This window comes from Phytophthora parasitica, assembly GCF_000247585.1.
Source record: "Phytophthora parasitica INRA-310 unplaced genomic scaffold supercont2.1, whole genome shotgun sequence".
Lineage (NCBI taxonomy): Eukaryota > Oomycota > Peronosporomycetes > Peronosporales > Peronosporaceae > Phytophthora > Phytophthora nicotianae.
The window spans coordinates 216278-239305 of record NW_008634126.1 but is presented as its reverse complement, the minus strand read 5'-3'; the positions used below and the strand labels follow the sequence as shown (position 1 = coordinate 239305).

General features: G+C 49.3%; 8 protein-coding genes across 10 annotated transcripts; 3 read left to right on the top strand and 5 right to left on the bottom strand.

Annotated features, from left to right (window-relative positions):
• Positions 1 to 124: 124 nt before the first annotated feature.
• On the top strand, positions 125 to 2220 carry PPTG_00041 (hypothetical protein). The gene has a single exon (XM_008891409.1). It carries the CDS (start codon positions 172 to 174, stop codon positions 1810 to 1812), a length of 1641 nt encoding a protein of 546 aa, XP_008889657.1. The 5' UTR covers positions 125 to 171; the 3' UTR covers positions 1813 to 2220.
• On the bottom strand, positions 787 to 2446 carry PPTG_00040. Of its 2 annotated transcripts, XM_008891408.1 has the most exons (3): positions 2257 to 2446; positions 1518 to 2170; positions 1337 to 1446 (listed from the first exon to the last, which is right to left on the bottom strand). In XM_008891408.1, exons 1-2 carry the CDS (start codon positions 2395 to 2397, stop codon positions 1859 to 1861), a joined length of 453 nt encoding a protein of 150 aa, XP_008889656.1. In that variant the 5' UTR covers positions 2398 to 2446; the 3' UTR covers positions 1337 to 1446; positions 1518 to 1858. The 2 variants fall into 2 exon arrangements, with proteins under 2 accessions (XP_008889655.1, XP_008889656.1); XM_008891407.1 differs by having other exon boundaries at positions 787 to 2170.
• Positions 2447 to 2836: 390 nt separating this feature from the next.
• On the top strand, positions 2837 to 3469 carry PPTG_00039 (hypothetical protein; the record flags this gene model as incomplete). Its single annotated transcript, XM_008891406.1, has 1 exon — positions 2837 to 3469. The coding sequence occupies one exon, from the start codon at positions 2837 to 2839 to the stop codon at positions 3467 to 3469; it is 633 nt and encodes a 210-aa protein (XP_008889654.1).
• A 2029-nt stretch (positions 3470 to 5498) lies between these two features.
• On the bottom strand, positions 5499 to 7486 carry PPTG_00038 (5-aminolevulinic acid synthase). The gene has a single exon (XM_008891405.1). The coding sequence runs from the start codon at positions 7436 to 7438 to the stop codon at positions 5759 to 5761; it is 1680 nt and encodes a 559-aa protein (XP_008889653.1). The 5' UTR covers positions 7439 to 7486; the 3' UTR covers positions 5499 to 5758.
• A 1691-nt stretch (positions 7487 to 9177) lies between these two features.
• On the top strand, positions 9178 to 10370 carry PPTG_00037 (hypothetical protein). Its single transcript, XM_008891404.1, has one exon. It carries the CDS (start codon positions 9200 to 9202, stop codon positions 10055 to 10057), a length of 858 nt encoding a protein of 285 aa, XP_008889652.1. The 5' UTR covers positions 9178 to 9199; the 3' UTR covers positions 10058 to 10370.
• On the bottom strand, positions 9841 to 11272 carry PPTG_00036. 2 transcript variants are annotated; one of them, XM_008891402.1, is made up of 3 exons: positions 11049 to 11272; positions 10897 to 10987; positions 9841 to 10821 (listed from the first exon to the last, which is right to left on the bottom strand). In XM_008891402.1, exons 1-3 carry the CDS (start codon positions 11240 to 11242, stop codon positions 10120 to 10122), a joined length of 987 nt encoding a protein of 328 aa, XP_008889650.1. In that variant the 5' UTR covers positions 11243 to 11272; the 3' UTR covers positions 9841 to 10119. The 2 variants fall into 2 exon arrangements, with proteins under 2 accessions (XP_008889650.1, XP_008889651.1); XM_008891403.1 differs by having other exon boundaries at positions 10897 to 11272.
• Positions 11273 to 19332: 8060 nt separating this feature from the next.
• PPTG_20640 (hypothetical protein) lies at positions 19333 to 19806 on the bottom strand (the record flags this gene model as incomplete). Its single annotated transcript, XM_008892838.1, has 2 exons — positions 19333 to 19517; positions 19770 to 19806. The coding sequence occupies 2 exons, from the start codon at positions 19804 to 19806 to the stop codon at positions 19333 to 19335; spliced, it is 222 nt and encodes a 73-aa protein (XP_008891086.1).
• Positions 19807 to 21399: 1593 nt separating this feature from the next.
• On the bottom strand, positions 21400 to 21501 carry PPTG_20639 (hypothetical protein; the record flags this gene model as incomplete). Its single annotated transcript, XM_008892837.1, has 1 exon — positions 21400 to 21501. One exon carries the CDS (start codon positions 21499 to 21501, stop codon positions 21400 to 21402), a length of 102 nt encoding a protein of 33 aa, XP_008891085.1.
• Positions 21502 to 23028: the final 1527 nt, after the last annotated feature.

Here is a 23028-nt window from a genome sequence, read left to right as displayed (position 1 = left end):
GTTAATTTAAAAAAAAGCAGTTAGAAAAAAGTGTTAGTCCGCCCTAAAAAGTACTTTTCCTTGCACTGATTTTATTTAGCTTTTTGAAGTACGCATCAATTTTTTATGCCAAATGATGAGAACTTGTTATGTGGCATATTGCTTCTCTTTAAGAACTCAAATCTTACGCTCATGGCTACATCTTCTTCATGGTTCTCTTCCGACGCTCTACGTCTTCTGGAGGCCCGCAACAGGCGTGAAGTGACTGCCTTCAGCGACCTGATCGCATCTCACCAGCAGCTTCTGTTCCGCTCTGCGTTAGGTGCGAGCTCTTCGTCTCTAAGTGCGTCTCAGCGTCTTACAACCCCTCAGGAACAGGACGATGCAACTGCGCAGCGATACTTGGCAGCTATTCAGAAACTTGAGCACGAACTGGCGGACAGAAACGCACAGCTAGCAAAGTATGCAGGTCAGCAACTAGCGCTAGTGAGCGAGAGCAAGACGCTGCTGCAGGAGCGCGAGCAGTGGGAGCAGCAGTTGCTACTAGTGACGAAGCGTCTGGACGAGGAGATGGTGCTAAGTCACGAGAAAGATAAGGCGCTCAAGGAACTGGATGACGCGCTGCTATTGGCCAGAGAGGAGCTGGCCAGACAGAGACGGCTATTGGAGAACAGTGAAGCGGAGGGGAACAAACTCAGGAAGAGGAACGCCGAACTAGAGACGCAGGTGCAGGAGAAGAATGCACTGCTACATGAATGGATACAATCCAATAGTGGGGAGAAGGACGGGGAGCCGTCTCCTGCACTTGTGGCAATGTCTACACAGGAGGCAGCTGAGAGTATGAGTCATTTATTATTAAATGACGAGGAAGGACTGGGCGGAGATGGCGAAGCGAAACTGGTGACTCATGTGACTCACTCGATACGAGCTCATGCTACTGAGGTGAACTCGGTGTGCTTTAACACGTCGGGCAAGATTTTGTTTAGTGGCAGTAGTGATGGAACGGTGAGAGCGTGGGAAGCAGAGGCAGAGTCCTTGTCACCCCCGAGAGCTCTTGGAGAGTATAGAGGAGTGGGTACAGCTCATCCATTGCTGTGTGTGCGAGCGTCGGAGGATGGATCGCTGGTCTTGGGCACTGGGTGTGATCGCAAGTGCTTCGTATGGAGAGTAGGCACTGGACGAGTGATGCAGACGCTCACAGGACACAAAGGCAAAGTGTTGGCGGCCGAATTCTCCCCTGTCATGCCGCATGAAGTGATCACAGGCTCGTCAGATCGCAGTCTGCGTGTTTGGGACGTCATGCGTGGTGTTCGTCTTCAAACTGTGAGCTGCGTATCAAGCTGCAATGACATTGCAGCGCCTTCTGGAACAGATTCGGGCTTCGTACAGTTCGCGAGCGCACATCAGGACGGCGCTGTTCGTTTCTGGGACACCAGAACTAGACGTTGTGTACAGGAACTACGCGGTCTACATACAGAGCAGACGACTTCTGTGAGTTTCGGAGGCAACGAGTTACTCACCAACTCACGTGACCATACTCTTAAAGTCATTGATCCTCGGACGTACGGGACTCTCCGAGAGCTGCACCATAAAGATTATCAATGTGGCTTTGACTGGGGTCAGGCTTCTCTCAGTCCGGACGGTAGATACGCACTTGCAGGCGGGGCGTCCGGTGTTCTCTTCATCTGGAATGCACGAACTGGGAAGCTCGAGAAGCAGCTGAAGCCTGGTCCTACAGGTCATCACGGCGCTGTCGCTTGCTGTGTGTGGCGTCCTGATGGTCAGGGCGTCGCCTCCTGCGACAAGAACGGCGTGGTGGTGCTCTGGGAATAAAAAACAACAAGACTCCCGCTGTGTATTGTGCAATTATTGGCGGTCTCTAGTCCTTGAGGTCGAAGGATGTGCCGCAGCCGCAGCCACTGACTGCGTTGGGGTTGTTAACAACAGCAAAGGCGCTGCGGATCAACTCCTGCTCGTAATCCAAGGTGCTGCCTCGGATAAGCTCGAGAGATTCTTTGTCCACGACCACTTTACCTCCGTGCTGCTCGAAGACCACGTCCTCCTCTGCGTCGGGCGTCGCGTCCTTCTCGAACTCGATCACGTACTGGAAACCAGAGCAGCCGCCGCCTTCCACAGCCACGCGGAGCATCAAATTCTCCGTCTTCTGTCGCTCAGCCGCTTCGATTAGTTTCTAATAAAAAAATAAATATTCGTAATCAAATAAGAAAAATGTTAGTGAAAAATGGGTATTGATATGTTGTGGTAGTTTGTGCGTGCCTGAGCCGCGACCGGAGTGATGATTAGGTCTGGGAGACCTGTGTCACGCGTTACTTGGACGTTAGAGATCCATCGCGGCTGCTGAGTCCGCAGCACGCGCTGCAGAGGTCGCGAAAGCATTGACCGCATGTTCATCATCATTGTCGGCTTCGAGAATGAATGTTAGTGTAAGTTATCTATCAATTGCTTCTTTTTACATTTTAGTTAGTACAAAATACATAAAGATTCGTTTATATTATTAGGTTTAAGTTGTACTTGTACAGAATGTCAAAACGGCTGTACAGGTTGTACTGTGTAACTAAAGATAGCTTTAACGTGAGGTTGGTTCAGTGAACTTGTCCACTTCTTGACCATCGTGATGCTTGTGGTGCCTTTACAAGTGACGCAGCAACATGAAAATGAAGAGAATAGTGCCGTTACTGTGCAGTCAAAGGCTGATGGCAAGCGCATCCAAAGTCGAGACGATGCGGAACATTTCTACGAGTTGCAATTGGCTCAACCTCTTCCAACGTTCGAGTTGAACAAGACGTTAGTGTCCAAGCTTTTACCGTCTACACAGCACGATCGACTATGCGACATCATGCACAGATTCTTAAACTCGTTTTTGGTGCGGCTCTTTCGGGTGAGTTTGCTATGCTTCGGCTGTCTCCTTTTCGTGCCAACCAAGTACATCACACCCGGTATACCGTTCATGGTTACTGCCATTGTGTTGCCTCCAGTCGTCTTTGTCACCTTCTTCTCGCTCGATGTATTGGTGCTGCTGGCCTGCCAATACGAATTTTGGTTTATTACGGCGCTAAACACTCTCAACTGGGTGGGACTGGGCATGATCTTTGGAGACATCCGAGCGATCTCGTGCTTCGGACTTTGGCTCAGTTCACAGAGTGTTGTGCTTATTGACGCCAACTACCGCACATTCCAGACCGCAGTCAAATCCATTGTCATTAGTGGACCATTCTTGATATTATTGGTTGTGTGCTGCTCGTACAACCTCATAGCTGACGCGAGCTATCCCGCTATCGAGATGGGTATACTGACGCTTCAATCGCGCCAAATTGTCGTGTTCACAGCGTCAACTCTATCAGTATTCGTTGTGAAGAAAGCTTACACTAAAAATTATCGCATGCGTATCCGTCTTCACGATCGAGAACGCGACCCGACACTGCTCAAGGTTTACACACCATCCCGTGCGTTGGCCTACACGCTCAATTGAAACTAAGTCATTGCGGCTCGAAGAGAAACTTTGGACAAATACAATTTGGAGCTTCGACGATGAGAAATCTCCTAGTCTTGGCTCCAAGATCCAGACCAGTCGATATCGTGTCGAACCTTCAGAAATTAAGACTTTCTCCTCACGACCCACTTACTGTTGACGCAAGGAACGTGGTGTTACGTGGTACCCTCTTGAAGTGGATGGCTACTCCATATGCACAATCGGTAGTCTACATTACCGGCATTGTGGGTCTCAGTGCAACAGCGATCGTTTGGATAATGATCCTGTGTCATCAGCACAAAAGCTCACCAGATCAACTCAAATTGGGTATTTCTATCGTAGCCGGTGTATGTTCACTGGCGTTCACGTTCGTAGCTTTCGCGCTCACTCAAAGGGATTTACTACGCTTAGTGGCCTGAAATTTCGATGTATTGTTCTCTACCTTCCAAGGAACTGGATTAGCATTATGTCTTCTGGACTTATTGAGCTGGAGTGTATCATCGAGTCTCGCCGTTATCTCGTGGTGGCTCTGGTTTCACTGTCTACTAGTCTTCGACGCTTTAACGCCAAGTCTTGCGCGTCAGCTGAATATTCGCAAACATTTCGGTCTACCAGCGATTATTGTCATGCTGTTTGTAGCAGCGGGCTGTGCGCTCGAGTTGATTATTGGAGATGATAGCGAGGTCTTTTCATCTCGTTTGCTATGGAGCGTCAGGTTGAGTGATGCTACCTTTGATATACACACTTCTAGTCTGGCAATACAACGCACTATCACGATTGTGGGCTGGTTTCCTCGCTTGTTAATGGAACTTGCGACTGGAAGCCCCGACCAATTGTTGTTCATACATCGACAGGTCGAGTTTTTTAGTCCACACCCGACGTTTTCGGATCCAGCGCCTTCAGACATAATTGCTATGGCACCGACAGGAAAAACACAGAGAAAATGCTGGCGTCGACACGTAAATGGCGATGCCCACACGCCGAATACACAACGTGGTCCCGATGATGCTATACATGTACAGAAGGTTACGATCAATTAGCTGTAGATTGTCGAATGACCGTAAACGAGAACGAGGAATGGAGTAGTTTTAAGGCTGCTAGTGCCGAATGGATCGATTTCTTGCACTTACTTTCTATGTAGATCAAGGATGGTATGGAAAAAAAACTTGACTGTTGTCATTGGATTATCGTGACCGTGGTCGTTGACGTCGCGCGCTGCCAGTAGCCATGCAAGGCCTTACTCAGTAACACTAAAAGTACTCGGCGCTGTCATATTTTTCAGGATCGAGCTTGAGCACGGGCAGCAGCATCTTGACTGGTAATTCATGGCTTGTATACTGCAACTATTCTTTCACGCTGTTGTTGAATTCAACAGCAACGTCCGAAAAAGCTGGTACGCTGGATAGCTTGCCTGATCAAAGATGAATACTAAAGTTTTACAAATCCATACTTCTACCAAAAGATAAGTGAACATTTCTTGAAACCTATGGCACCAATTGTGATCGAATTCAAAAGCAACGATTGAAAGCAATGGGGGCAAAAGTACCATATTTTCTAATGAGGGAACCGGGAACAGCACAATGCAGCGTCGTATCCCCCTTACCATCACGCAGAACAAAACGAAACATCTTGACGCGCTAAGATCGTGATACCTTCAATCAGATTTCCAACTCAACAGATAGAATCGTAGACCACAAATTACAGCACTGCGCTTTCAGAGTATGTATTTCTCTTTTGCAGCGGTAATCATTCCACCACGACTGAGCAACGGCGTTCCAATACCTACGAGAAATACATGATGGTTTGACGGATACCCGCACATTGGGTGTACTCTTGGAGAGCAAGAAGTTATTCGATTGAAGTTTTTCCCCACGAAGGATATCGTAGCACCAGGTATACGCTTCAGCATGGGTACTGCCAACAGCATTGCTGGTTTCTTAGGGTTCTACTTAAAGTGATACTTCGTACTACTACTACTACTGTAGTATTGTGCAAGCTGCGTCTTTGCTGCGTCAATGATTCAATGATGAAGCTGGTTACTGGGAGAATCGCATCAAATGCAGAGCGAAACACAACAAATCGAACCACACACTGAATTCTTGCGTTGATAGGATGGAACTTCCCATTACCACTCTCCATTTGAAAAGTAGCCATGGGGATGGTACATTAATCGAGACTTAAGCTCTTCCTTCTGTGTTTTGCTTCTCATCCTAGTAGTTACGCATAGACTGTTGTGTAATTTTTGGTACGTGGCAGTGGCCCCACCATGGGGCATACCGCACGGTGCACTTAGGCAGCGCAGGCAGCCTCCTGAGCGGACTCGACCACGAACTCCCCAGCGATCTCCAAGGGCGAGTTGGCCCACTCCACCTTGGGCAGGTATTCGCCCTTAGGCACGAAGTGGCGCGGCAAGTCGAGCGTGGTCCAGACATCCTCCAGAGCGGTCATAAGGTCCTCCACCATAGCGTCCGAGTGGGTCGGCAGTGGCGTCAGACGCAGACGCTCCTCGCCACGAGGGACAGTGGGGAAGTTGATCGGCTGCACGTAGATACGGTGCTTTTCCATGAGGATACGCGAGGCCTCCTTCACCTTCACAGCGTCGCCCACCATAAGCGGGATAATGTGGCTTACACTCGGTAGCAGAGGGAAACCGGAGTCCACCAGCTTGTTCTTAAGCTCCTGGGAGCGAGCATGCATCGTGGCACGCTCCACCTGGCTCTCCTTCAGGTGGTTCACCGAGGCGCGAGCGCCAGCAGCGAGCATAGGAGGCATAGACGAGCTGAAGATGAAGCCAGAGGCGCATGAGCGCATGGCGTCCACCAGTGCGGCGTTACCGGCCACGTAACCACCCATAATACCGTAACCCTTGGCCAGGGTACCGGTAACCATGGTAATACGGTCTAGACAGTGGTCACGCTCAGCGACGCCAGCGCCGCGGTTACCGTACAGACCCACGGCATGCACCTCGTCGTTGAAGGTCATAGCACCGTACTTGTCGGCCAGGTCACAGATCTCGTGGAGCGGGGCCACCGTGCCCTCCATAGAGTTGACACTCTCAAATAGAATAAGTTTGGGGGCGTTAGGGTCGGCCATCTGGAGCTTCTCCTCCAGGTCTTTCATGTCGTTGTGCTTGTAAATGTACTTCTTGGCGCCACTGTGGCGGATGCCCTGGATCATTGAGGCGTGGTTTAGACTGTCCGAGAACATGACGATGTCCGGGAAGATCTTGGTGAGCGTACTGATCACACTGTCGTTGGCCACGTAGCAAGACGTGAAGAGCAGAGCAGACTCCTGCTGGTGGAGGTCGGCCAGGTCTTTCTCGAGTAGTACGTGGTTGTGGTTGGTGCCCGAGATGTTGCGGGTACCGCCGGAGCCAGCGCCAGACTTCATAAGATACTCCTGCATAGCCGCAATGACCTTAGGGTGCTGGCCCATACTCAAGTAGTCGTTAGAGCACCAGGCCACGACCTCCTTAGTCTTGCCAGAGTCTTCGTGATGTGTGGCCCGCGGGAACTTGCCACGTTTGCGCTCAAGGTCAGCGAAGAGACGGTAGCGGCCCTCACGTTTAATAGTGTCAATGGTCTGTGCGAAGCCATTCTCGTACTGCGAGGATGATAGGCCGCCCACACGCGTCTGACGGGTGGGGGCTGTGGGGAATCGTGCGATGGCGGACGAGTACGGCTTGGGGCCACCAAGCTGCGTGGCCTTCTGCTTCTGCGCCTTCATCTTGAGCTCAGCGATGCGCTTGAGCGTGGCGTCCGACGTGGTCGACGTCGCGTGGGCCTGCGAGCCCTTGGAGCCGCCAGCGGCCGCCGCGCCCATGACCGACGACATGTGAGGGCACATCTTGGCCAGCTGCGAGATGTTGGGCAGCAGAGCGGCGCGGGCCGTGGGCAGCGCGTGCATGAACGGACAGCGAGAGGCAGCCTGCATGCGCCCAGCGGCGACAGAGGCGCGGGTTAGAGCCATCGAATCGGGGGGTCGCGAGGAGAGGCTTGTGCTGGTGGTCACCAGTTCCAAAATGGCAAAAAAGCTGGGGTCAGGGAGGGCTAGACAACCGGGATGCAATTTGATCCTGCTGATTGGTCGAAAAAAGAAAACTATGAGAACGAATAATATTTGTTATCAGACCCTATCGCTATATATAGTATGAAGACTGCAGTTGTCATTCCAACAACAGAATTCTCTTTGAAGTTGAAAATAACGGATTAAACAGATCCTGATAAAAGTTGATAGCGCTTTGGACGGGAGCTGCAGTGTGTGGTCTGGCTGAAGGGTGGAAGCACTGTTTGTGTCGGGGGGAGTGGTTTCGACGTGTCATCCCTCCTTAGACAGGTGCAACGCCGGACGCGCTTAGCCAGGACCTTACAAATTACAAGTTTAATAAACTGGACCAACAGAATGAACAGCGGAGGGGAGGGACAACGTCGGGAGGGGAAAACCTTTTACTCCGAGAAACGCGGCGGCCCACCTGGAAAGACAACCGGACTGATCATATTTTGCATCACTCAACAATGCGATCGACGGCAGCGGATCCCGCAGCGGCTGGGCTGGGCCTACGTTGCATACGGTACGTTGTCCACCACCGACACAAAACACGCTTCAAGAATCGACCACCAGCAGATGCATACAGCGAACTATCGATAGATGTGAGCTGTAGAAGCTCGATCTTGCAGTGTGGTGGCGATTTCATTTTGCTGTAGCGTCATTAAATTAACGACGTTTCTACCTGCGTCTGAAGCTACGTCGGTCGGATAACCCCTCGGTGTGTCGTGTTGCATGGCCACGAACCGCAAGCTTGGGGGTCGTCGCGAGATTGACTACCTGTTCAAGCATACATTATTTCGCCGAACCTCGCACATGCTATTCCGCTACACAGCTGGCATACGAGCAGACTGCGTAGGATAATCGTTCCGGAGATGCAGGTCGCTTTTGCGGCGCCTTTGCATGATCGCGAGATCAAACATGACTTTGAAAGGCCACGTACGTGATCAAGATCTGGTTATGGTAAAGTAAACGCCTCGATTGCGCTTTCTGCGTGCAAAGCGCCGCTGTTTGCCTTAACCACTGCTCCTGACAGGAGCAGTGTCAGCGCTGCGGGACAAGGTTGTGGATGCATGCATACTTGTCTCGCTTTGCATCGCAGCGTCGAAGTTAAACCCACTGCAGTGTCCTACGTCCCTGAGTTCTTCCGTAGAACTTCGAGTCGTAGATTACAACACGAGGAAAGCAATCCGGACTCGAATGAAGTCGGTAAATGAAGCCGCCACTCAGCCATTTGGCTTTTGAAATGCTCGGCTCCGCTCCTCACCACTTGTGCGCGCCACGCCAATAGCACAGCCTGTGCTCCACTCTGATTCGACTGGACACTTCATAGATCTCCGTCCAGTAGTTTAATCGGCCTACAATACCTAGACTTCCTACAGTCCATGCAGCTAGAACTAACTAACACCTGATCGAGCAGAGATTGCTTCGGGTCGAAGTTCTATTGCTGGCGATTTTCTCGCTCGAAGTGTTGACACAGTGCAGGGGTAAGTTTTCGAGTAGCGCAAAATAATCGAGTACATATGCACCACCGGACCTGGAACATTAATGCTCGTGGATAGGCTCAAGGAGTCAACTCGATAGGAACTGGAAGCTGCAGCCTTAAATACCTTTTCAAACCAATATAGATACATCTTGCCAGCTCCTGCACCATTTTATCCAAGCTTCACCAAACCCAAGCACGTCATGGGTGAGCGCAAGGTGCTGAACAAATACTTCCCGCCGGACTTCGATCCGTCGCTGATCCCGCGGCGCAAGAAGCCCAAGAATGAGCAGGTGGAGGTGCGCATGATGCTGCCCTTCTCCATCCAGTGCGCCACCTGTGGCGAGTACATGTACCGCGGCAAGAAGTTTAACTCTCGCAAAGAAGAAGTATTGGAGGAGAATTACCATGGTATCCGCATCTACCGCTTCTACATCAAATGCATCACGTGTTCGTCTGAAATAACCTTCAAAACGGACCCCAAGCGCGGCGATTACGTGGCCGAGCACGGCTGTCAGCGCAACTTTGAGCCGTGGCGAGAGAATGAGGACGAGGAGGCGGCGGCCATCGCCCAGCGCGCCGAGGAAGAGAAAGGAGACGCCATGAAGGCGCTCGAGAACCGGACGCTTGATTCCAAACGCGAAATGGACATTCTAGACGCGCTGGATGAGATCAAAGCCATTAACCAGCGCCACGCCAAAGTGGATACGGACAAACTACTGCAACAGCACGCAGACGTGGGTAAACTGAGCAAGGAGGAGCAGGAAAAGCAGCTAGAGGAGGACAGACAGGAGGCACATCGAGTGTTCGAAGAGAGACAAAAGATGCAGCAGAAGCAAAATGTGCTCAAAAGACCAGTAAGTGACGCTGGCGAGGAGGCCAAGCCGTCAACTGGACTTGCCTCTTCGAAACGTGACGATACAACAGCCACGCCGTCACTTAAGCTGGCCGTGACAATCAAGAAGAAAACGACTGTAGTCGCCAAGAAGAAGAAAGCTAAGGCCAAGACGCCTGCCAAACCTGTAGCAAGCTTAGTGGCAGATTATAGTGACAGCGAATAGGATCAAGCTCTAGACTCTTCACTGAAGCAGCTTTTATCTCTCAGCAAATGCTTATGATGTCGCTACTGGTTGGGCTCATACGGTGCCAGTAGGTTCTCGGAGAAGGCCTTGAGCGACGGCACGCCACGTACCTCCTCGGTCAGTAGCGGCATCTCCACCACGTGGAAATCCTCGTACAAGTCGTAGATCTGGTCAATGTACTTCTGCTGCATCTTCTGGCGGGCGCTACAGCTCTTACACGTCGATCCTTCCTCCGGGTACAGCACCTGGTTCACCACGACGTTGTGCACGTCGATCTCGTACTTCGTGAGCTCCTGCACGAGTCGCTCGGTCTCATACAGCGACAGGAACTCGGGGATGCACACGCACACGAAGGTAGTGCGCTCCGGGTCCTTGAACTGCGCGTTCACCTTCTGAATGACCTCGCGCGTCTGTTCCAGCTTGCCCAGTAGCATTTCCTGTGACGGCAGAGCGCCGCCTAGCAGCGCCGAGACCTGCGAGAACATACCCGAGAACTGGTTCTTGAGCGACAGGATCTTGTCGAAAGCCTTGTCCAGCGCAGTAGGAAAGCTCAGTAGACGCAACGTGTGGCCCGTGGGGGCCGTATCGAACACAATTACCGAGTAGTCCATGTTCTGGACCTGCTTCATGAGCTCAGCGAAGCTCATGGCCTCGTCGATACCAGGGATGGAGTTGGTAAGGTCTTTCATGAACGAGGCCATGCCCGAGTTGTCCTGCACGCCGTCGGCGTTCATTTCTTCCAGCTGGATACAGCAAATGTAGCCTAGTTAGTAGAGCAATAGTGGGGCGAACAGGTAGAACGCTGAGCTGCCACGTACATCCACGTTGGGGTCGATCTCCATGACTGCCAGATTGGAGAAACCATTGACAGGCGTCGGCTCGCGCGTGAACTTCTGGCCAAAGGCATCACTGCAATGTAGAGGAGGTTGTTATTATTGCATAAAGGGAGAGGTAGGCAGGCTAGATTCACCTGAGGTTGTGCGCGGGGTCCGTGGACACGATGAGGACCTTCTCGCGTTGCGCCGCCAGCTGGATGGCTAGGCAGCAGGACGTGGTGGTCTTGCCCACGCCACCTTTGCCGCCTACGAAGATCCACTGTAGCGACTTCTGCGCCACCAGGTTGCGCAGGCTCGCCTCGGGTACGTCTACGACTTCGTCCGACATCGTCTTCGCCGCTATATCTTTAGAAATGGAATGGAATAATGGCGTAAGCTTTAGAAACGATATACATAGCGTATACATCAGACTAAATTATCCGTAATTTACCGGACAAAAGTTGTTCAAGATTTCCGAGATACGAATAACATCAAGAATAGCACGCTCGAGGTTTTTCGATTTCGCCCCACAATATTATTAATATTATACATGTATGCTTGAAGTAAGTACTTGGTATACATAATCTTAAAACCCGAGGCCCAGCACTGATTGTTTGGGGGCCGAGTTATTAGGCATATGAACGCAATGGCGGTGACCCGGGGTCCCACCGGGACCCCAGTGCTCCCTAAACAACCAGTATTCAAAATGAATGTGGGAATTGATAACACCAATTTTAACCTGCTGTCGACTTGGGTTTGGTTGAAAAGAATCCCAATCCGTTCTTATTTTCGTCACTACATCTTCTCCGAGCTCTTCGATAGCTTGCAGACGCGCGGCTTCACTCCTGTCAGGACCTTTCTGCCGTTTACGGGTCGGGAGTGTCTATTGTGTTCCCCCTCGGGATCTCTGCATAATGGTTCTTGGTACACGTTGTCCTGGAGACGCGCAGCTGAAAATGGGAGCTCACCTACCTCCATGCGTGGGTTTTAATCTGCAACTCTAAAAATAAAATGAATAATTACTTCCTCTGGCTGAGAATGATTACACGAATGCTTTATGCCAGTGCTAGGTTTTTTAAACGGGTGTGACAAAAGTGATTATATAAGTGTATCGTGTTGAAGAGGTAATAGTTTTGCGCCGAAAAGAAGCACACTACCATGATGACTCTGCTGCAAGACGCTTATTGCGCGCTGATACAACGCCGCATCGCACTGCAGAACTCTAGGTAGACTGTTTGTTTTTCGAAGCTTGGCCTTGCCAAGATGTGGCAGTTTGTAGTGATTTCCTCCATCCTCCTCCAAAACACAGAGCATGCACGCTTGAAGCGTTAGGAAAATGTCGTCTAAAGTGTCGGTGGACATCTGCATGTACGCATCGTCAACTGCATCGATGAGGTCTTCGATGCTGTAGATTGGTAGCTGATACTGGATCGACTGCAGCGACGCAAACAGCCCAAGGTCTAACGCGTTTAAATCGGGAGAATTCGGGGGCTGGAAGATGAGCCGAATTGACCAGCCTCCTTCCAGCCCAGCGGCCAAAATGTCGGGGTCGAATGGCGAAACATGGGGCTTGGCATTGTCTTGTTGAACGAAAATGGGGTCACGCCACTGCTGTCTAGGCCACTCCGCTTTAATAGCAGGAAATACAAAGCATAGCAGAAACCTCTTGTAGACTTCACGATCAATGCTCTCTATGTTGCGAGTGCATAGCGTACCTCTCGGTCGGTATTTACTAGATCGCTGCGCAACATACTCCTCCGTCAACGCCCAGATACCGATCTTGCCACTCCATCTACACTTCCGTTGGAAGTCATATCTAAACATAAAATATGGTAGGAAAATTAGAATTGATAAAATATTATTTGTCACAGGAGATTACCTCGGTCGTGCTACTGCAGCGAAAAACATGGTCTTCGGGATGAAGTTCTTGCTTTTGCGGTCTCTCTGTGGCGGCAGCTCACCTTCAAGAAGCATGTACGTGCGTGTGTTCTTGTCTTGATTAAACCACTTCTCGTCGATGTGTATCACGTTCTCCATAGGCTCGAAATTGTGTGTTGCATCATCTATATAACTCAGCACATGCTCCACCCTCTTGTGCTTGTTTTCGGTCGTTAAAGCCGGCTTAATACGAGTGGAGCGGCGATGTAAGCGGCCCTCCTTTAGCATAGCAGACACCAGGTAGCGCGTAAGCCCAGCTGCGACTGCTGTGCGTCGCACGACAAGACGCTGTTCAGCAGGAACCTGGGAGAGCTTCTGAGCAACTTCGTCGCGGTCTATCTGCTTTCTACCTGAGTTTGTTTTTATCCTGCTGCGCCATTCGCCTCCACTGATACCGTTAGTACATGTAGATTGGTACTGGGTCCACAGCCTGCTCACAGAGGACCGATCACAGCTAAATTTCCGGGCAACCTCTGTCAGTACCCCGTGCACCAATTTACCACCTTTCAGACGCGTTAGAAGCTCATCAATTATTGTACGGCGCTCCCTATCAGTGAGGTTTCGCATAGAAGCCCCAGAGCTGATGAAGAATGGTTACTTTGGCCTGGGCGGGTGCTTTAAAAATGAATGGCAGAAGAGGTCGGCTTCTCGAGGCCATTGCTTTTCACCTACTACTTCGATTGCTCAAAACTTAATATTGCCCAATAGCTGAAACGCTAACGGTTCGATTAAGCCAATCCGCGCCTGGTTTGAGATAGTATTGACAGAGTTATGTATTGATTTCTCCAATCGTGCGATCATTCTCAGCCAGAGGAAGTATGGAGTTGGTCGGTATCTTTTTTGCGGGAACCCGGGGTCCCGCCAATGCGTTCATATTTTATGCATAAAAACGTTTTCAGTTCTTTAAAGAAATATATTGTGGAATATATATATGCATGGAATACCAGGAATCCGAATGTTATTCACAAGAGATCTTCGTAAACTCAAGTATATTGTAGTCTATAACCAACTGTTAATGCAAATAGTTATCTGATTGTACAAGTGCAAGCCAATTTTGCATTGGCATCGGTGGTTTTTCGTCTTTCCTAATATAGGATGCACTTGTCTTCAGGACCTCTCACTGTACAAGTCTCAACCAAATGCCGCCATTATCAGAATCTGAACTGCCATCGGAAACACTTCGCGTGGAAGGATACGTTAAGTATTACAGTCCTCTTCTGTTATGAAGTGCACACGCGATGGCAAATTGTAGGATGAGATTTAGTTATTGACTCTAGCTAGCTGCAGCCATACTCTGTTGTATCCTGCCTACAAACTAATTATTGACAAATTCAGTCCTGCATTCTAATTGGCTCTTTGACAAATGACGTGGTTTGCTGTTTATCGTCATTATCAATTGACGTATGAAGTGTTTGACGAATCATGTACTGTGTACATAAATACGTCACATCTTCTCGCCAAGGGGGATGCGGTCACCGCATCTCCTGAGAACTGCTTTTCCTCTCAGTCTCGATACAGATGAGATTCTACTTGTAACGTGGTTTGTTACGCACTACGCTGACGCTGACGCTCCTTAGTATCCCGTAAATGGAGCAACGTGGCGCAAGATTTCGCACACTACCTGTGACGGGCCACTGGCACACAAGTCACCACCGCTCTATCGCGGTGGCCAATCAGAGTTATGCAAAGATCCACTGGTTGTGACGGCCTCGAGTGTCGAGGTCGTCTCGATAGTTAGTTTTCAAACCTACATCTTCCCAGTTAAGCTGGTAACGGTCTTAGCCCGTTACGCTACCACTTATTCTGGGGCTGTGGCTTAAAGGGGAAATAAACCCGCCGAAAACCATTTCTTACCAAGTTTCGCAATATCGATGACAGCGTGCCTATTGGCACCGAAGCAGTTGTTAGCTTCCCCGCTAAGGGATCCATTGAAAACCTGATTGACAATAATGAGGATTGAAGAGGTATTCTGAGCAAATGGTTTTGCAAGTAATACAAGCAACGTATCTCTCTTATTGAGGTGGTATATTTAGATGTGATAATTTAAGTAATGACGATGTCCGATGTGCGCCCATCTGCCTCCTCCTTGCTGTCTTTGGTGTCGGTGATCAGCACGGAGTTGAGAACGCTGACCCGCAATTGTATCGAGCTCAAAATCCCGGAGACGCTATCGGGGATCTGTTGCGATTGATCCACCTGTGTATGGATGAATATCGTTGTTTTACCGACAAAACATTGTTTGGTAGTGTTATGAGGCATACTATTATCCAATCATATACCATAAGGTATTTATTGTGACCAATCACATTGATTAGGGGTAGGGTTTCGTGCTCCGACACGTTTTGACAAATATTTGTCGGAACCAGAGGCAAAATATGAATATGTCAGCACAAAAGTCAAGCCTAGCAAATATTTTGTAAATATTTCTGTAAATAAGACAACGAGGCATTGTCCTATACTAGGAAGCTAGACTAGGAAGCCAGTTTACAGGACGTTAATTGGCAACCCCACACTGTTTAAGCTGGCAGAAACACATGAGTCTAACCGCATTTGTGCCTACTAACACTCAGAAGGCGCGCACCACCGCGATTGCCGCTTTTAAGCGGATGCTGGATGAGGAGAATGTTAGCATGGACTTTATCCAGGCTAGCATTGGCTTGGACGCCTCCGGCAAGAGGTTAGCAGCGACAATGGACCGCTTCGGCTTCTATCTGGCAACGAATGACGGTAAGAAAGGTAAGCTTGCACGTAATACAGCGACATCATACCATAGAAATGTAAAGCTTTGGTTATTTGATCAGTTTCCACATTTACGTGTGCCTACTGAATTGATCTTGCTAAAGCAAGGTAAGACGCTAGACAAACATTGCATGAAAAGAGAAAAGGGTGGCTTCGTTAACAAGGCCCCTCCTTGCACTAAGGATGATTTAGCGTCATTAATCCGTTATGTATACAGCACCGCACGCGTGGCTACTGATTACCAAGATGCTGCACTAGCGTGTCTGATGTGGCACTGCTTTGGTCGATCATCTGACATAGGCTACATTCAAAAGCAGCACGTGTCAGTATCGGTGGATGGTACCTTCTACCTACGAATTCTACGCGTCAAGACATCCGAAGAGCAGGGACTCACCTTAATTCCGGACAAGAGTAATTTTTTGACGTGTCCGTTACACGCTCTCGGCGTGGCACTGGCAATGCCAGGTGCCCCGTGTGCGGCACTGCTCGATCAATTGCCGGAGCTCGTATCAAATAATTGCGAGAATCTTGACGAAGATGCCCCTCTTCATGATCTTCTCTCTGCAGACCCAACCACTCTCCAGGTTGCAGTGGTGCCAACGGGGGTTGCTGCCACGGAAGTGGATTGCACATCTACATTACCCCTTGCGTTCAGCCAGATTAACGAGGCCAGGCCGTCATTGACAAACGCAGATGTACAAGAACCCACCGAGGCTAAGGCACCTACCAAACGTGGAGAAGATAGTGTGCAGGCGTACGTGAACCGGATGCTCAAGCGCGTAACCGAACCTGCTGGCGCAACTTCTTTCTTAACTTCGCACTCTTTTCGACGAGGCGGAGCCCAGCACGCAAACGGAGACGACCACCTCGCCGCCCAATGGATTTTCGATCGAGGTGCATGGGATATGACAAAGACCAACAAAGCCTTTGCGTACATCACAAACACGGCCCGTGAGGACAGGAAAGTTGCTCGTGTTCTTAGCGGCTGGAAAGCGGATGAGTCACCAACAATACTTGACGTTGCTGCGCTGGATCATGCGAGTCAAGAGAGACTTGGTCGCCTCCAGATGTTTCTCTTCAGCTCGTGCACCGGTTTAAAGCAGCAACGGCTCAATGTAAGTACCAAGGTTCTCAGCGTTTTAACAGCGTACCTTGTCCGCAACTACCCACAGTTGAAGGAGCTAGCGCCGGCGTCTCCAATTGTCACACGGGTTGAAGAGTGCTTGGTGTCTGCAGATATAACGATCGCCGACACGCTGGCGTGGTCGGTGGCATTAAACACTGAAGCTGTACAGCCTGGCAAAGAACAAGAAGAAAACATACTCTCCAGCGCGGTAATCAGCCATTTGGAATCAGTTATCCAGCAGCTTATCACGTCCAACAAGGCTCTAGCTGCGAGGCTAACAGTCGTTGAAGCTGCGCTACTCAAACCTACCAAGACACAAAGAACCACTGAAAATCAAACACAAGTCGTATCAGATCCGGAACCGCAGCCCAAGCGCAGAAAAAAACAGACAACTAACCTTTCCACGACGTGGTATGAATGGTACACACGGGTGCCGCGCGTCTGGGGCTCAAGCGATCGTCACAAAAAATCGGAGTCACGGCACATTGTTGCCTTCATGAAACTCTTTCTCGTAGGTGGCTTCGTGCTTGACGCTACGGATGAAGACTACAAGGACCAAGTCCTCCACGCTGGCCATCGCGCCGAAGGTGCCGTGCTAGATTTCTTGCAACAGAGAGGCATGAACGCAAAGGGAGCTGGCAGTGTTCTGCGGGCGCTGCGACCAATGCACAAATCTGGGGATCTTGATGAGTACATCGTAGGCTATAAGCAGCTCCTCGCAACTGGATTGATACAAGATCCGGCTCCTGTAGATACTCAAGACATGTTAGCCTTATGTCAACAGACATAAGAGCAACTTGTCGAGTTTACACGAAGTTACAGGCTGTCGAGTATATCCAAAATTGCATGCTGTCGATTATATCCGAAAACGTAGGTAGTCGAGTATATCCGAAATCACAGGTTGTCGAGTTTACACAAAATTACAGGCGGTCCCGCGGCAATGTTTTTTTTTACAACTGCCCCTGTCTTCAAAATGGAGAATGAATGGCTAGCGAGTGGTTTTGGATAAATCGTAATTAAAAGAGTAATCTTTTTACCCAATAAAAAATTGCTGTTTGTCGAGTTTGTCCGAGAGCCGTCACTTATTAATTGGACAAGATATCGGACTCTGCACAACACACAAATGCAGTAAAAATCGAAGTACTGGTGAAATGTGAAGAAGAAGGATGGGATGCTGGGGAAGCGTCTCGGCAGCTTGACATACAACGTACAACGTTGTTTGGCTGGATGGAGAACAAAGCGGATATCTTCGTCTCTACAGCAGATCCTTGGTCTAAGCGTATAGCACCACCCGGCAAGAGTGCACCTACGTCGTCCTACGATGTTGCTATCGTCAACCGTGTGAAACATAGAGTTTCTAATGGCGAAGAAGTCTTCAGGGGTGATGTCATCGCTGATGCCATTAAGACTATTCCGGGATTTCGTGAGCGCAAAGTACCAGCTCAAGGCTCGTGGGCTACTCGGTTTATTAACCGCTACAATCTCAGCAGCATGATTTCGTCACATACCAAAAAGCGGCAGAGTGTACTGAAGGATGAACCTCTACCAAAAAAAATATTCAAGTCGCCTGTGTCGAGTTTGCCAGAAAAAAACAAAGTCTCCGGAGATAATTTCCCTCTTGAGTGAGGAAAGTAATTTCCACTCTGTCGATAAAGTCTTTGGCGAGGAATGGAATATCTCTCCAGAGCACATTGTGTGCGAAACACAGACGCCATGTTTCGTTCAAGGTAAAACTACCACAAGATTGGTGATTAAGGACACTGATGTAATGACGCTTAGCGATGACAATTGGCTAAATGACGCAGTTATCACGTATTACTTTCGGACGTTGCTACCTCCGTATGGTAGAACGTACGTGATGGATTCAAACCTCTTCGACTACATCTACAACGAGTACAAGCTAGCAAACCGGAAAATGCTGGACGCATACAAGACGTGTTGCGGTGTTACTGCAACGTTTCCGTATGAAAAATACGACCGCATTATTGTCCCGATTTGAATGGGGTATCACTGGACTTTTGCTATTGTGCAAAACCCGGTGCTTATCACCGACAAAACAAAACTAAGCAGATGCATCGTACATGTGGAATCGCTTGGAATTTCCAAGATAGAAACCGTGAAGAAAGTTGTGGGTGGATACTTCGATGAAGAGCAACGAAAGAAGTTTCCACACAAAAAAAGTTGCGTTTATTGTGCGAGCGGTTGTTACAAGCCCACGGCAAAACAACATGGACGACTGTGGAGTGTTCCTGCTATTTTTCATTAAGCGGACATTTGAGCATTTCCTACAGGATAACAAACACCTATTGAGCGACATTACTATCATCTGCACCGCTCCTAGGTCCGCTCGCTTCAATCCCAGTATGATGCGCAAGAATATTCTCGATCAACTTACACAGAGTAGTCAGTAGGCAACCAGAAACCGATGGCTTATCACTTTCTATAATACATGTACGTGCATTACATTTACGTCTTGTAGGCCAATTCACGCTAAAAACAATTATGTCCAACAGCAAGTCCATACTCACCAACGTTAATAAGAAAATATTGCAATAGGAAAATAAGACAAACCAAATTTACCTTCTATATGACAGTAGATTACAGTTTCTGGCAGACGAAGAAGCTATTCTCACCTTTCAGAAGTCGCGAGGCGCAATGCAAAGTGATCTGGCAGTGTCCTGTGGGCGCCACGACCGTTCCACAAGTCTGGGACGTTGAATGATCGCATCAGCGCGTACAAGCGCCTCCTTGCCGTCGGAAGAATTGCGGACCCTGCTGCAGCAGACATGAAAGGCATACTGGTAGGTCACGTTTAAACTCTCTTGCATACAAATGCATTCACAGTTAATAAAGCAACAGAACAACGCACTTTGAACACAGACTGCTTCTTCACCACCAACAAACCTGGAGCTGCACATGACACCCAGCAGGAGCTCCTCCAACGGCCGTACATGCCAGCTTTGACCTCTCTAGCAGCTGCAGAATGAACCAGGGCCGCCCTCGCGAGCAGCTGCAGTAGTCATCAACGTCGTCCCTACCCAGCGTCGTTCTCCCTAGCAGCGCCAACACGAACCCGCGCCGTCCTTGCCACCAGCCACAGCTGTCTCCATCGCCGTCGTCTAGCTGTTAGACCCCCTCCATGTTCCAAAGGATAGCGCCGGTCCGACTTGAACGGGCTCCTCAGGGTGAAACCCTGGCTCTACCAGTTGAGCTACGGCGCTACGGTCGGAGGGGGTCAGAGCTCTGCTCAGTATCTGCTGCGAAACGTAGACTGATCCAATTTTAGTTCTGTCGGCCTCCACAGCGCCTCACAGCCACTGAAAAATAGCGCGTGTCCCCAGACAAGTGGCAATAGCCTATTGGTAGATAAGAGTCAATGGGAGGCAAGCAGCCTTTCATTGGCTTTTAATTTCAGCCTATAGCCAGGTTCGATGGTTCCTCCACGGTCACCTCAAATAGTGGTCCTACTCACCCCCCTCATTAATGAATTTGCGGTCTCGGGTGCACACTGTTCCGAGGCCAACTATGCATGCAAAAGAAAAATTGCTGATTCCTCGGCCTACAGGCCTCTAGAGACCATTTCCTTGCGGCTGTGAGCACGCTTTCGAGGACTGACAGAGGTTTCTGAGCCAATAAAAAGTTTCGAACTTAAACGAAATGCGTATGTATGCTTTTTGATGATGTTGATCAGTCGGAAATTGTTGGGATGTCGGAACCGTTGCGATATGGAATTGGGTAGACAACAAACATCTGCCGCTTATTGCGGCTGCATGTATTTGTGGTGCGCACGGCATCCCCTTGTTTGGAAATACAGACCAGAGCAGGATTGGACTAGAAACTCAGTAAATAGTCGAATGCCATCAGCTTGCTTTAGAGCGTAGGACGTAATGACTTTGACCACCGTGTCATTATATCAAACTGGCCTTGTAGAGAAGAGAAGAAAAGGAAGGTCGTCTGGGGGCTGGCAGGGAGGAAGCGGTGCTGGTCTCCCCGATCAACGCCTCAACCAAACAGTTGGTTGAGAGATCCCCTCTATTACTTAATACCAATCTCTAAAGTGATCTCACTCAAACTCGATACTATCGACTATTCGATACAGTCATACAGTGAAAACCTTAACCCGTTTAGAGTCCTAGTCTCTTCTACACCTTTTGACGCTCAATAAGTGTTAATAGAGTGAGCCCACCAACGCCGCAAATGTGTGTGTGCGTGTATAGTCAAAAGGCCATCTCTACTCGTAACAAGCCATAGTTTCATTGTGGTATGATATCCTTCCACGCGGTAAGTGGTCTCTATTCCGACGTGAACAACTCCATTATTCCAGCACCAGGCGAGACGCCATTTTCAAAGACTGTGCCGCATGTCATCAATATATCTTTTTCTGCGATGAGAGCATGTACATTTCAAACCGTCTAAGTTAATACTCATCCTCTGTAGTTGAGCGGGAGTACTCAAAAAGAATTGTAATAGTTCCTATGAGGTTCTGATTTTTTTCCCACTTAACAGCGCTTGAAATCGATGCTTCGCCATCTCACACTTTAACGTGTTAGTTTGAGCGTGTGTCTCTACATTCTTGACAACGTACCGCAAACAAAGTAAATAAAGCACGCCTGGAAATAGTGCTTCGAGAGCGCTGATCATTGCTAGCTCTCCATCAATGGAGAGCACTTACCGTGGGGGAATTCTATATTCATTCACCGTAGCTACCAGATGTCGCAGGCCCACTTGTAGTCGGACTGCTCCTCGTGACGAATAAACGCCTGGGCGATATGAATAGTTGTGTTCATTGCTGAAACTCCGATCATATTCAAGAGGAGTCCCGTACATCGTTCACGCTAATTAGTCATGTCTGCAATGAGTCATGCATCGTATGTAACAGAGTATAAACAACAATTCAACCACTTTTAGTCGTACACCACAAAAACCATACTCCACAATTAAGCATGAACGATGTACTGAATTACAGCCACACACTCCTTCCGCAAGCCCCAACCACCACACTTCGAGTTCTCCCACTGCTATGAGCTACGATGGCACTCAATCACTTCAGCATGACGCGTTGGAGGGGTATTCTCGGCAAAGCATTCAGGGCATTTCCTTCTCTCTTTAAGGCAGATGGCCGTCCTGTAAATCTGAACAAAGCTCGGGACTGGTGGTGCAGACTCGAGGCGTTCCTCCACCCCCCCTAACGTTACCCCCCGTAACGTTACCGATCTAGTCCAACTCGCCCATTTAACGGACCAAGCAGTATTGGCGGCGCATCTACGAGAAGCATGGATGCAATTAGCCGTGATGACTCGCGTCAAGGATCGGGTGCGCTGCGGAACCCAGGGGGGGGGAAGTTTTCCCTCGAACTACTGCGGAGTGCATGCGGTTGGTGAATTCCAAACGGGACAAGCATAATCTCATTTGAGCCAAAACGTCGATGGTTTTGTGCGGTTTACATGCTGGTCCTGGTGGACAATGGGATGTGAAGTAGCTTGGCCGTGGCCTTCAGAATATCGTAGCTAAGCTTCCTGACGACTTTCAAAAAGGGTTTTATGAAGCAGGTCAAGCAGTGTAGCGAACCCTTCTCAAAACACACTCATTTAGTTGTGCACCTCGAATAGTAATGCTCCCTTATTTATTGTGCATTTTTAAATCCATGAAATAGAGCACCACTATCAGTCAGGGTATTCGCAGATTGCCCTTAAAAGATAACACCTGCTAACGCCCTCCGGCTCTGACCAGTAGTACGTTACGACCGGCCGACGGCTCATTAACCGCCCCTATCTTCCTCTTGCCTAGACGAAATGGCTTCAGCGAGAGCCCGACCATCCAGCTCAAAGGCGATAGATCAGCTGCTAAAGTGATTTGCCAAGAAGTGACAGTTTTTGAAATGAATGACGATGACGCACCAGCTTTCTCCTGCATGAAGTTGTTGCTGCGTTTGCAATACAAGCGTCTGCGATCGCCGATATCAGTACATACGACGTGAGTACCACATGGCTGTATTGAATTCAGCTTCTCCAGAAGAATCTCAAACTGTGGCTAAATCTAGGGAGAAGTCGCGGAACGTAGCTTTTCACCCACAAAACGAGTTTCGCTAGCCCAGAAAGCTAACGCTTTTGACCTCCCGGTGCATTTTTTGCGTTGAGGTTCACTGAGTCGTAGAAAAGGAGTACCATTATAGACGTACATGCTTTCGCCAGTCGAGACTGTTTTTGTAAACGAGGATTGGCTGGATATATGGAAGCATTCGCTGATGGATGGTCTTTGTAGTCCATATCGGGATCCAAGCAGCATATTACGTTAGAAGGGTGCCGCGTCACACTGCAGTCATGCAAGTGGTG

What these genes read in the sequence shown, in the direction of transcription:
- PPTG_00037 (XM_008891404.1), top strand. Translation starts at nt 9,200, where the DNA reads ATGGGTGAGCGCAAGGTGCTGAACAAATACTTCCCGCCGGACTTCGAT.
- PPTG_00036 (XM_008891402.1), bottom strand. Translation starts at nt 11,242, where the DNA reads ATGTCGGACGAAGTCGTAGACGTACCCGAGGCGAGCCTGCGCAACCTG. An exon ending in GACCCCGCGCACAACCTCAG is followed by an intron (nt 10,988 to 11,048) that starts GTGAATCTAGCC and finishes TCTACATTGCAG; the next exon opens with TGATGCCTTTGGCCAGAAGT. An exon ending in AGATCGACCCCAACGTGGAT is followed by an intron (nt 10,822 to 10,896) that starts GTACGTGGCAGC and finishes TGCTGTATCCAG; the next exon opens with CTGGAAGAAATGAACGCCGA.
- PPTG_00040 (XM_008891407.1), bottom strand. Translation starts at nt 2,397, where the DNA reads ATGATGATGAACATGCGGTCAATGCTTTCGCGACCTCTGCAGCGCGTG. An exon ending in TCACTCCGGTCGCGGCTCAG is followed by an intron (nt 2,171 to 2,256) that starts GCACGCACAAAC and finishes TTTTTTTATTAG; the next exon opens with AAACTAATCGAAGCGGCTGA.
- PPTG_00041 (XM_008891409.1), top strand. Translation starts at nt 172, where the DNA reads ATGGCTACATCTTCTTCATGGTTCTCTTCCGACGCTCTACGTCTTCTG.
- PPTG_00038 (XM_008891405.1), bottom strand. Translation starts at nt 7,438, where the DNA reads ATGGCTCTAACCCGCGCCTCTGTCGCCGCTGGGCGCATGCAGGCTGCC.